General features: G+C 41.1%; 1 protein-coding gene across 13 annotated transcripts in view; it reads right to left on the reverse strand.

Annotated features, from left to right (window-relative positions):
• Zfyve9 (zinc finger FYVE-type containing 9) overlaps positions 1 to 13,031 on the reverse strand; it is a 159,024-nt gene that overhangs the window by 48,373 nt on the left and 97,620 nt on the right. For all 13 annotated transcript variants that reach the window (XM_087549172.1, XM_087549166.1, XM_087549175.1 and 10 more), the window contains 4 exon segments: positions 12,461 to 12,616; positions 11,236 to 11,460; positions 7,697 to 7,779; positions 4,440 to 4,544 (listed from right to left, as the gene is read on the reverse strand). In XM_087549172.1, the coding sequence (XP_087405298.1) occupies positions 4,440 to 4,544; positions 7,697 to 7,779; positions 11,236 to 11,460; positions 12,461 to 12,616 (569 nt within the window).

Genomic DNA, 13,031 nt, shown 5'->3' on the forward strand with positions numbered 1-13,031 from the left:
ACATATGGGATCTGTCTTGGGTTTGGCTGTAGCTCAACTACTTGCTGGATACTGGATATAAGAACACATTCTCTGTGTCCTAGCTTCCTCGTGTGTAGAGTGAACTTTCCATACTCATTTTATTAGGCACTTGCATATTTTCTAAACTGCCTGATATATAAGTATATCTGTGGGTAGAAGGGCTTGACATAAAACCTGATGACCTGAGTCAGACCTCTGGACCCCATGGTAGACGTGAAGAAATGATTGCTGAAAGCTGATCTCCACATGCGCACATGCTCACCCATGCTCACACACAGATTTAAGTTTAAGTCTCTTCCCCTGGCTTTTGAAGCCTTTAGACAAGACAGTACAGCACAACCTTATTTCCCACTAACCTATTAGTCTGTTTTAGCCTCCTTTTCACTATGCGGTTTCTGGTTGTCTACTGGGAGATACATACATGTAATATATTTGAGGATGGCTTTGAACTCCTGATGTCTGCCCACACTTCCTGAAAGCTAGCATTACAGGCTCCAGCCACCATGATAGTATATCCTTCTTCAATTTCAGTTATTTTGAATGTAAGCATCATTCTTTATTCATAAGATGCCATTTATTTATTTACCCAACAATTCATAAATATTTTCTATATGCAGAATTCTGCTTTTGTTAGGTACTCAAAGGGTAAAAAATTAAGGAACACTGGATAGTTCCATGTCCTGTCTTTGTTACTAAGCCTCACTATGTAGCCCTGGCTAGCCTGGAACTCTCTATGTAGGCCAGTCTTGCCTCAAACTCACAGATTCACCGGCCTCTACCTTAGGAGTGCTAGAATATGCCACCACACTCTGCCATGTCCTTTTAAATGTAGGTTCCAGAGACTGAACTCACACTGACAGGCTTGTGTGGTTAGTGCTTTCTTCCACTGAGCCATCTCTCTGCCTCTTGTTCATATTGTTATGCAACGTAGTTCTTGGAAACCTACGATGCATTAGGCAGCTACCAGTAGTAAATAAGAGAGACATATCCCTCGCAGAACTAAAAGTCACACAGAAAAATATTATCATGAAATAACAAATACAGGATTATCAATAGTATGCAAAAACTTCTAGGAACGTGCTGGTCATGGTAGTGCCTGCCCGTAATCTCAGTACATGCAGAGGCAGGTGGATCTTTGTGAGTCTCAGGCAAGTTCCAAGCCAGCTGGGGTTACATAGTGGGAAAATTTTTTTGAAATGTACACAACATGAAAAAGCTATTCCATGCTTAGGAAGCGCAAGGCCCTGGGTTCGGTCCCCAGCTCTGAAAAAAAAAAAAAAAAAAGAACCCCCCCCCCAAAAAGAAAAAGCTATTCCAGATAAAAATTTGTTGGAAACACAAAGGTTCCTGTGCTCAAAGATAGCTCTGAGGGAAACAAGAGTGCAAAACAAATGCTGTCTTTTCACTAGCAGGCTGACTGGAAGTGATTAATAGCCTAGTGACTTGTGCTGTCTAAAGAGTCAGGCCATACCAAGCTCCTACAAGCAGGGCTGGAGCTCACGGGTGGACTAGGTGGACCTCTGCATTGTCTATGCAGTCAGGGACTCCCCAAGCTCCCACAAACACAGAATGACCTTTACATCATCTGTATAACTGAGACATCATCAGATCCTTCCCTGGGCACTTGATTACACACATCTCTAGAATCTATCTTCTTGGAAGACGAGACAAGTACTTTCAGTTGAGTTTTGATGTAATTATGCCTCCTCGTGCACAGGGTATTGCATTATAGCAGAAAACTTTTTTCTAAATTGTACTGTGCTTAAATATGCTTGTAGTAAACTGCTCAGGGTCAGACTCTTGAACCAGCACCGGCAAGGTTGTGCTGAACTGATTCAGCTGACTTCTTGTCTCTTGTAGATTATTTGTCTGTCAGTCATAGTTTTGGCAGGGACTCCCCACCCATTAGGAATTAAAATCAATTCAGAGACAATATCCTTCAGTCTGTCCTTGAGAAGTAAATAAGGTTAAGCAAGTAAAGAGTAAGGTAAGTGTATTTAAATAAGGAAGCAGTTTATTGAAAAGCTGTGAAGCAAAAGCAGATCAAGGCCCAGACTCCTTAGAGTAAAAAGACCACATACTGGGCAGAGAGACAGTTCAGTAGTAAATAAACTGCCTGCTGGGTAAGCATTAAGGACCTGAATTTGGATTCCCCAACACCCAGTAAAAGGGATGGCTTGGCAGTGTATGTCCAACTAGTCATCTCTCATCACCAAATAAAACCTCCAGTTTCTGAAATGGGTTGTTGGCCACCCAAAACAACCCAGGCTGCTGCTAAGGCTATCACTTACTACAAAGGGATGGCAAGGCCCTAAGGCTGAAGTCACCACCACACAACTCAATGCACACTTAGAAGCTGAGCTGGTGCTCACTCATATCCTTTGCTCCTACTAACTGGTGTTCATGGTTCTAGAAGGTACTCTGCACTCTACCAAAGGAAAAAGGCAAACACTGGTGTACTAATGGCACAAAGCTACCGGTGTTATAACCAATATCTGACTGGACCTAAGGCCCATCCCATGAGATGGAACCCATTCTCAACACTGCTCACATGGCCAAGAACCTGAGGCTAGAGAGATAGGCCAGGGACTTAGGGACTCTAAACACTACTGCTCTGCTGAAACATTACAGCAATAAAATGGCTCCTAATGACCTTCTGCTTTACACATAGATCAGTGCCTTGCTCAGCCATCATCAGAGAGGCTTCCTCCTGCAGCAGATGGGAACAAAAATGGAGACTTCCAATGGAACATAGTATAGACAATGAGAGATCTTGGAATACTCAGTCCTAAACAGGATGTCTCCATCAAATCCCTCCCTTATAGCTGAGGGACTCCTATAGAAGAGGAAACAGAAATATCGTAAGAGGCAGTGGGACGGAGAACACAAACAAGTCCTTCTAAAACAGTAAGACTGATTTACAAGGAACTCACAGGGGCTGTGGCAGCATGCACTAGCCCTGCCCAGGTCTAAGTCAGACAGAGTCCTAGCCCTGAGAGGGAAAGTGGACACAGAACCATCCCTAAATCAAAAGCTATATCCAACTTAAAACTGACAGCAAAGAAAAAATTAGTATTCTCCAATGGAGTGTCACTGGGGAGATAAACCACCCTCAAGGATAGACCCCTCTATGGCGAGCAGTAGAGGGCGAGCAGTAGAGGGCGAGCAGTAGAGGGCCAGCACAAAACAAACTCAACGGTATGTCTAGAGGTTCCTTATCTTACAATGCTTTGTCTGCGAATTACTTTTTTTTTTTAAAGATTTATTTATTTATTATATATAAGTACACTGTAGCTGTCTTCAGATACACCAGAAGAGGGCATCGGATCTCCTTACAGATGGTTGTGAGCCACCATGTGGTTGCTGGGAATTGAACTCATGACCTCTGGAAGAGCAGTCGGGTGCTCTTAACCGCTGAGCCATCTCTCCAGCCCGCGAATTACTTTTATTATTCTGTTTTCATTCTTTCTTTTTCCTTACAGGTCTTGTGTGTGTGTGTGTGTGTGTGTGTGTGTGTGTGTGTGTGTGTGTGTGTGTGTGTGTGTGTGTGCATGGTTTTCGGTTTTGTGTTTTTATGGGATTTCTGTGTCTGCAAACATGTGTGCTTTTGTGTTTATATGTGTTTCTTGTGCTTTTTCTTTGGCTTTTTCTCCTGATAGTTTGTGTGTTACATCCTATTCCAGTTTGTTTGGTTTTATTTTTATCTTATGTTACCTTACATTATTTTATTTATTTTTTAGACTCCTGCTTGCATTCTAATGAGAGAGGGAAAGAGAGAAAGGGTGTGGATTTGAGTGAGTGGGGAGTCAAAATAATCTGGAAGGAACTGTGGGGAGGAGAACCTTAATCAGAAAATATTTATGAAAAAGAAGTCAAAATATTTTCAATTAAAAACAAAACTAATGAACAACAAAGCATTTGTTATACTAGGGAAAAATTCCACTAGAAATTTTATAGCTATGCTATAGCTAACTTTATACTTTTTAATAAGAATGCAACACTATCACAACATTGAAATCAAACGACATAATTAATTATTATAAAAGTCTGGAATTATCACTCTTTTATACTAGGAAATTTTACATAAGTGAACTAAGTCAAATATGAATATAAACTGAGTTTACTGCAACTGAAGATGAAATTTACTTTAAGTATGCACTTTTTACTTTTATTCACATTTTCCTTTTCTTTGTTTAAAGATTTATTTACCTTATGTATCTGAAAACTTTATGCTGTCTTCAGACACACCAGAAGAGGGCATTGGATCTCATTGCAGATGTTTGTGAGCCACCATGTGGTTGCTGGGATTTGAACTCAGGACCTCTGGAAGAGCAGTCAGTGTTCTTTACCTCTGAGCCATTTCTCCAGTCCTCATATTTTCAATTATGAAAAAAACGCCTTCATGGAACAAATCTTACCTCATTGTATCTGTTGCTGGGAATTTTGATGCTTGTTTTCCGAACTTCCATATCAACCACCAAACCTTGGACACCTGGCAAAGTGTACTGGTAATTTCGGAAGTCCTGAGCAAAGCAGAAGAAAGCAGAACAAAACATGATGAAATGGTAGGATCTGGTTCATAGCAATAAACGTAGCACAAACAGAAGAAGTACTGTGTCACTACCGGGTGAACTTGCTTATTTAAACCATGAGAAGGTGTGTAATGGAAGGCCTCACTGCAGTCTACCTCTAACTGTAAGCCCTAACTGTAACTTCTGCTCCTTACACATAATATTAAATAAACGGTTACTGTATTTATTGCCACTTAAGTTTTATATGCAATTTTTAGTTTTCTGTCTTCTTTTAATTTGCAAGTAGGTATGGACTCTTAACTTGTTTTGTTCTTGTACCTCTACTGCCTACAGCATGCTAGGTATTAGGGGTACTGCAGGCACACACAGTATACGTGTGGCTACCCAGGACGGCTGAAGCAGCACCAGCACCAGCACCAGTCAAGTCTACAATGCAGTATTACAGCCTGAAGCCATTGCTTCACATGTGTCATCACTAAGGGCTGAGATTGCTTTTCTTCCTTTTAGTTTTTTAGACACAGTTTTGTTATGCAGCCAAGGTTGCCTTGGAACTTACTGTGTAGTTATTGTGCAGGCTAGCCTTGATTTCACAGTTCCTTGGCCTCAGCCTTTCAGTGCTGAGATTACAGATCTGAGTCACCACACTTGATACCACAAAATGTTTGATTTTTATTCTGAGGAAGTTTCTGGTCTGTTTTTATTTCCTTCTGAAGACTAGGTGGTGAAAAAGGATGAGTGAGAGGAGATGAGATATGCATAATAAAAATAATCCAGGGAAGAGACGTGGTCACTGTTAACCGTTCAAAAGAGAGCGAAAATCTGTCAGATTAGGAAAAAACTGACAATATTTAACACGGGATTGGATATGGAATATGACAGAGGAGGAAAATTTTTAATGACTGAATTCTACTAATAGCTGGACTAATTAGTGAATCTGGAACTCAACACCTCAGAGATACAGCCTAGGATGGGAAGAGGAAGTGTCTCTAGGATGGGAAGAGGAAGTGTCTCTAGGATGGGAAGAGGAAGTGTCTCTAGGATGGGAAGAGGAAGTGTCTCTAGGATGGGAAGAGGAAGTGTCTCTAGGATGGGAAGAGGAAGTGTCTCTAGGATGGGAAGAGGAAGTGTCTCTAGGATGGGAAGAGGAAGTGTCTCTAGGATGGGAAGAGGAAGTGTCTCTAGGATGGGAAGAGGAAGTGTCTCTAGGATGGGAAGAGGAAGTGTCTCTAGGATGGGAAGAGGAAGTGTCTCTAGGATGGGAAGAGGAAGTGTCTCTAGGATGGGAAGAGGAAGTGTCTCTAGGATGGGAAGAGGAAGTGTCTCTAGGATGGGAAGAGGAAGTGTCTCTAGGATGGGAAGAGGAAGTGTCTCTAAGTATTTTGCCTGTGTACAGAACACAAGACTACAGACGGGAAAACAACAATATCCAGCTCTCCACACACTGAAATCACAGTGCCTAGTCTCAAGCTTGTGGTGATCTTTCTGCTTAGCGTTGTGACTGGTGAGGACCACAGACTGAAATCACAAAAACTTGGCTTTCAGACGTTTTAAAAAGATAGCTGGATCTAACCTGTAAAGGAGTGTGATGATTAATGCAGTCAACTTGACCAGACCCAGAATCACATTGAAGACAAACCTGAAAAGGACTATTTAGATTAGGGTAGGCCCTGGATGTGTCTGTGAGGGATTATCTAGATGGAGTTAATGGAGGTGGGAAGACCCGATTTAACTGTGGGAGGCATCATTCAATGGCTGGAGGTCATGGTCTGCTTCTCTGGATACAGTGTGACCAGCTCCCTCTAATTCCCACTGCTGTGACTTTCCCACCGAGACAGACATAAATCCTTCATTCCTTAAAAAGGAATTTTCTGTACACACTCACCCTTGCCACCACCACCCCCTAGTTAAAAAAAAACAAAACAGTGGTTCATGACTGTAATCCCAGCTACTCTAGAGGCTTAGGCTGGAGAACCACAAGCATAAAGTCAGCATGAACAAGTAAACGGGACCATCTCAAACTAGAAATTTAATGGGGCTGAGGGAAATAGGGTAACAAGAACAACAATAATAAGGCAATAATAATATGGCAATAATCTTACTAGCTAATAAATAGGGATGAAGGGGCTGAGCAAATGGCTCAATGGGTAAAAGTGCTTCTTGTGAAAGCATGAAGACTTGAGTTTGACTCGTGGCATATGTATTTGTAATCCCAAAGCCTGTACATGGAGACAGGAGGCAAAGGGAGGAGAAACCCTGAAACTCAAAGCCCAAGAAGTCTGATGCAATGGTGAATATCAAGAAACCCTGCCTCAAAAAAGGTTAAAGCCAAAGACGGACAGCTGTAGTTGTCTTCTAACACACACTGTTGCATGTGAATGCTCACATTCTCTCTCTCTCTCTCTCTCTCTCTCTCTCTCTCTCTCTCTCTCTCTCTCTCTCACACACACACACACACACACACACACACACACACACACACACACACACACACACACAGAGGGAGGGCCAGTATTGATGATAGCCTCAGGTTGCCAACTTGTGTGGAACTCACGTAGACTAGTCAGAGTTTCACAGGCAGTTCTGGAAGGTAGTATAGGAAGTCTCATGAACACTCTAAATATCTAAGATTCATCTTAGTGAAAGATGTAGCAGAAACTTTAATTGACTAAAATTTTGTACAAAACACTCAGCCTGCACACATACATCAAAGACATGAGAGAGATCAACAGACGGGAAAATGTAAGTCCTAGTCGGTACACAGACACATGAGCAAAAGAAGCCTTATTGGCATTTATTTGAGCATAACTCTAGGTCAACTTTCAGCTCAGTAGTGAACTATATAGGGATGGCAGATGCCATTCTTACAAAGAAACCAAGACAGAATGCTAGGTCTTTATTTATACAGTGTTCTAGTCCTTATAAGAATCCCCCAAGGTCATTACCAGGGAAGTATAATCAGGGCTGGAATCCTGTACTATTTCATCCAAGAGCTCCATCTGTTTTTAAAAGCAGATACATGTTCTGTTCTCTTCCAGTATAACCCTTCACCTGCCTGAAGCAGCAGGGGCACAGCTGACAATGAAATAATCTCTCTCTCCTTTCTCCTTTACAAGCACAAGAAAGATAGATAAAAGGAAACTTACTGCTAGAAGATTCATGATGGTATGCCCAGTTTCTCCGAACAATGGCTTCCGAAATCTGACACTGAACAGTGGACAGGGGTAAACTATAGAAATGAGAAATTATCAGATTAAACTCTGAAGCTTGAATTTCTAGGAAAAGAGACACCATTGTTATACACGTTTTAAATATAATTGTAATGGCTCATTATGACCTTTCAAATGTTGGGCTCAAAAAGTGTTAGTATTACAGATAGCTCCTGAGCCAGTCAGTCTCCCGATAACCAGACGTCTTCTGATGCAATTCTAAGATGACTCACCAGGCTCTAGGAAGCAGCCTGATCCAGAAAAACAAATTTCTCCCTAATCCCCTTGTACTCAGAAAGTCAAGCCCCTCCTTAGAAAGGCCAGACACCTAGTGACACTCCTAGCTGGCTCGCTGACCAAGTTTTCCTGTCTGAAATGACAGTACAAGACAAAGAAGCATGTTGCTTTCTCTGTGGGCAATCCTGTTTCCTTTTGCTGTTCATTTGTCTTTAGAGTTCCATCTTCACCTAAGAAGTGTTTTTAACCAACTCCTTCATCCTCGATCAAGATCAGGATCACCAGGGCTAGAGAGATGGCTCAACAGTTTTCTGACTCCTCTTCCAAAGGGCTACGGTTAAATTCCCAGCACCCACATGTCGGTTCACAATTGTTTGTAACTCCAAGATCAGACATCCTCACACAGACACACATGCAGGCCAAAACACCAATGCAGATATACACAAACAAAACATTAAAAAAAAAAAGTATCAAGATTGCATTGGAGCTCCCAAAGAATTTAAAGATAAGTATGGGTTTGTAACACAATATGCCACTTTAATCCTAAATTTTTTCCTTAACTAGATTCCTAAGATTCTATAATCATATCTTAGCTGTTCTGAATTTCCAGGATTCAAAATGCCTCATACGCTTTAACTAAATGGTTTTCGTTTGTTTGTTTTTTGCTTTTTGAAGACAGGTTTCTCTGGTTGGATGCCCTGACACTCTGTAGAGAAGGCTGGCCTTGATCTCACAAAGATCCACCTGCTTCTACCTCCGGAGGACTGGGATTAAAACCAGGTGACTTGTCCCGTCCCATCCACCCTCCCCCAAGCTTGTTTTGGGGTTTGGTTTCTTTTTGTTTTGTTTTGTTTTTTTTGAGACTGTGTTTCACTATGTAGCTCTGGGTGGCCTAGAATGAGCTATATTGACCAGACTGGCCTTGAACTCACAGAGACTCCTACCTCTGCCATCTCTGTACTGGGATTAAACATGTAAATTACCACGTCCAGCCCTTGATTGAATTATTTTTCTTTTTTAAGAATTTATTTATTTATTTATTATGTATACATCATACAGCTTTCTGCCTGCATGTATGCCTGCAGGCCAGAAGAGGGCACCAGACCTAATTATAGATGGTTGTGAGCCACCATGTGGTTGCTGGGAACTGAACTCAGGACCTCTGGAAGAGCAGACAGTGCTCTTAACCTCTGAGCCATCTCTCCAGCCCTGAAATTATTTTTTCTTTTAATTTGTTTAGATGTATTTATCTTATTTTTCTGTGTGTAAGTGCTTTGCCTGCATGTATGTGAGTGTACCACATGTGGACGTGGTAGCCCCATAGATCAGATGATGGCATTGAATCCCCTGGAACTGGAGTTGTGAGTAGTTGTAAGTCATTGTGTGGATGCTGGGAACTGAACCAGGTCTTCTATAAGACAAGAAGTTCTCTTAAATGGTGTGCCATCTCTCCAGGACCCCTTGATTAAATTCTTTTTTTTTATTATTTTTTTATTTTTTTAAATAGTTCATTTATTTATTATATATGAGTACATGTAGCTGTCTTCAGACACACCAGAAGAGGGCATCAGATCTCATTGCAGATGGTTGTGAGCCACCATGTGGTTGCTGGGATTTGAACTCTGGACCTTGGGAAGAGCAGTCAGTGCTCTTAACCACTGAGCCATCTCTCAAGCCCCGATTAAATTCTTAATCAATGAACAACATAAAAATAAAAATATAGGTGTAGTAGCTAATCGTAGTTGTCACCTTTATACACTTGGGAAGAGAGACCCTCAACTGGAGAACTGTCTCCATGAGACTGGTCTGTGCACATATGTGTAGTGGCATTTTCTTGACTGCAAATTGATATAGGAGGGCCCAGGCCACTGAGGGCAGTGCCATCCCTAGACAGGTGAGCCTGGGAACAAGCTATGAAGTAGTAGTCTCTCTCCTATGCGCTCTGTCTCAGCGCCTATCTCCAGATTCTGCCTTGAGCGCCTGTCCTGGATTCCTTAACGACAAATCGCACCCTGTAAGCTGGGGTCTTCTCTGCACGCTGCTTTTGGCTGTGGTATTTATCAGTGACAAACATTACGCTAGTACAAGAGGTGACTTGTTGAGAACATATCACTATTTTTTGGTTTATATATTAATGCTTCATTTATTGTTTTACTTTTTGCCTTTAACAATGTAATGGAACATGAGGCAAGAATTTAGATCACCAGTTTATAAAACAAAACAAAACCCTGACAATTTGAGAAGCTAATGACCAGAAAATTTAAATTACTTTCCTAAAATGGTGGAGCTTCAAGGGTTCTTATTCTTAGACATAGCACTTTAAGTAAGTGAAGATATAAAACTTAAAGTAAAGCTTACATTTATGGGTTGGGGATTTAGCTCAGTGGTAGAACGCTTGCCTAGCAAGCGCAAGGCCCTGGGTTCGGTCCTCAGCTCCAAAAAAACAAAAAAACAAAAAAAAAAAAACAAAAAAAACAAAAAAAAAGCTTACATTTATCTTTATTGTCTTAAAAACGCATAGACACACACACACACACACACACACACAGGAAGGCAGGCAGACACACACACACACACAGTCATATACACACCCAGACACAGGCAGGCAGGGAGACACACACACACACACACACACACACACACACAGGCAGGCAGGCAGACACACACACACACAGACATATACACACTCAGACACAGGCAGGCAGGCAGGCAGACAGACAGACAGACAGACAGACAGACAGACACACACACACACACACACACACACACACACACACATACACACACACACACACAAATGCACAGGTACAATCATGGGCAGAATAGACCTGTCAGACAGCTTATCAAATTGAGAGTCATTACAATACCACTAGTTTCCATTATCAGATGGAGTCAAGCAAAACAAATTTTTATTTTTATAAATGTTTCTAATCAAGTAATAACAAGTATGTGCAAAGATATACTATAAAAATGATACCTTTTTAAATTAATTGTTTAAATATGATATTTTTATCAGTGAACCATGAAAGAATAAATCTGCAAAGAAAGAAATACAATGAACATTCTATTTGGTATTCTCAGTCTTCTCATTATAGCCACGTACATTCAGGCATATTTAGTATACCTATTTTTAAAAGGTTATTTCTTATTAAACTGTATCACCAGAGGGGAATCAGAATACTTCATGTTTTATTTAATTACATGCGCTGGCTGTGTGCCTTAACGACATCTGTACTTACGTCGATACTCAGCTCCAAGTCTTAACATGAGTCGAATAGGAAACACTTTGGCCCAAGGGGTCTCCCATTTCTGGATGAGAATCCCAAACAGATAAGGAGGTGTTGGAAGCAGCAGGTCTTGCAGTGACTGGTGGGTAGAGGTCACGTACAGGAACCCGCCGTGCTCTTTACTGCCCAGGAAGCTCTGACTGAAGAAAGAATGTCCCAGGCTGCCCACAACACTCCCTAAAACAAAAGGTCCATTATCTTCTACCAAGAACCAATAGCATTTTAAATTATTATTCTTACCCAAACTGAGCATGCTACAACAAACACAATTCACAATCTTCCCCTGTGAAAAAGCCATATTTGCAAAAATTTCATTTTCTGTGTGTGTGTATTTGCATATGTGTGCACACGTGTGTGTCAACCTTTGATGACATTCCTCAAAGGCCATCTTCCTTGTGTTTTTGAGACAAGCTCTTTCACTGTGGCTAATTGGTCTAAGGTGGCCAGTAATCCCCCAGAAGTCCACCTCTCTCTGTCTCAACGTCTCACTTGGAAGCTCAGTACACTCTGCTGCCCGGACAGCTTCCTTGCAGTGAGGTACTGGTCTGATTGGAGGCCTCCTGCTTCTGCTACGCCATCAATACTGGATCTTCACCCAGACTCCTCTCAGATCTCCTGTTGTTGCCCTGTGTCATGGAGACCCTGCAGCTTTAGATCTGCAGGACCAGCCCCTTCACACACTCCAGAAGTTCATCGATGGCATAGATGTTGGGGTGGGCCAGCTCTCCCTGCTTAGCCCAGGCTAGGCACAGGGCCAGTTCTCCTAACTGCAGCACCAGTAAGGGGGGTATAATGACTCACTTACGATTATGCTTCCTTCTACTAGACTCCAATGTTATGACCCTTAGTAACACCAAGTAACACTCTTGCCCCAAGGTTGACGGATTCTCTTATAATTTTGAGTCTATCCTTTGTAAGAGAATCACAGAGAGTAATAAATATGTAATTTTCCCAACTATTGAAATTTCTAACTTGCCTATAATACAAAGTCCAAAGACCAGGGATATAAGTCAATGGTAGAGTATTTGCCTAACACAAATAAGGATCTGTGTTCAATTCCCAGCATTGTAAGAAAATATAAAAGTTCAATGTTATGTTTCCAAAACTAACAGGATTGTTTTATATGAGTTCAAATTTTTATCATCTACAATGGTACAAAGTTATAAAACAGTCCTACCAGCCAGTGCATCCCGGTAAAGTTGTACAAAATGATTAAAGATGTCCTTGGGCAAACATTTCTCATCTGGTAGACACTGTAGCAAAATGACTATCTCAGACTGACCCACAGCATGCATTCCTTTGGTAGTAAAACACCAGCACTTCCTGTTCACATCTAAAGGGGAAATAAAAATATATTATTCTTAATAATTGACCATAAAAGGATGCAAAGAAATCTGTTACAATACAGCAAAAAAGACAAAAGAAAAGAAAAAGAAAAAAGAAAGAGAGAAAAAGAAAGATCATGTCAGTTCATATGATTCAACTTTAATTTAAAATGGTCACTACATGAACAAGAATCACTGTAGAAAACAAAACATGGCAATGCTTTGTTTGCTTTTTCCTCAATGCTTAGGAAAATAACTGGAAGGAAGTTAAAAGAAATAAAAAAATGAAAATATATTTAAGACTTAAATAGACAACAAAGATAGAGTCTTCCATATTACTATTTAAAAACAAACCACTTTTCCTGGGAGTTGAGAAGACAGCTCAGTGAGGAAAGCACTTGCTGTATGAGCTTGAGGACTGGA

This window comes from Rattus norvegicus, chromosome 5 (assembly GCF_021556685.1).
Source record: "Rattus norvegicus strain SHRSP/BbbUtx chromosome 5, alternate assembly SHRSP_T2T, whole genome shotgun sequence".
Lineage (NCBI taxonomy): Eukaryota > Metazoa > Chordata > Mammalia > Rodentia > Muridae > Rattus > Rattus norvegicus.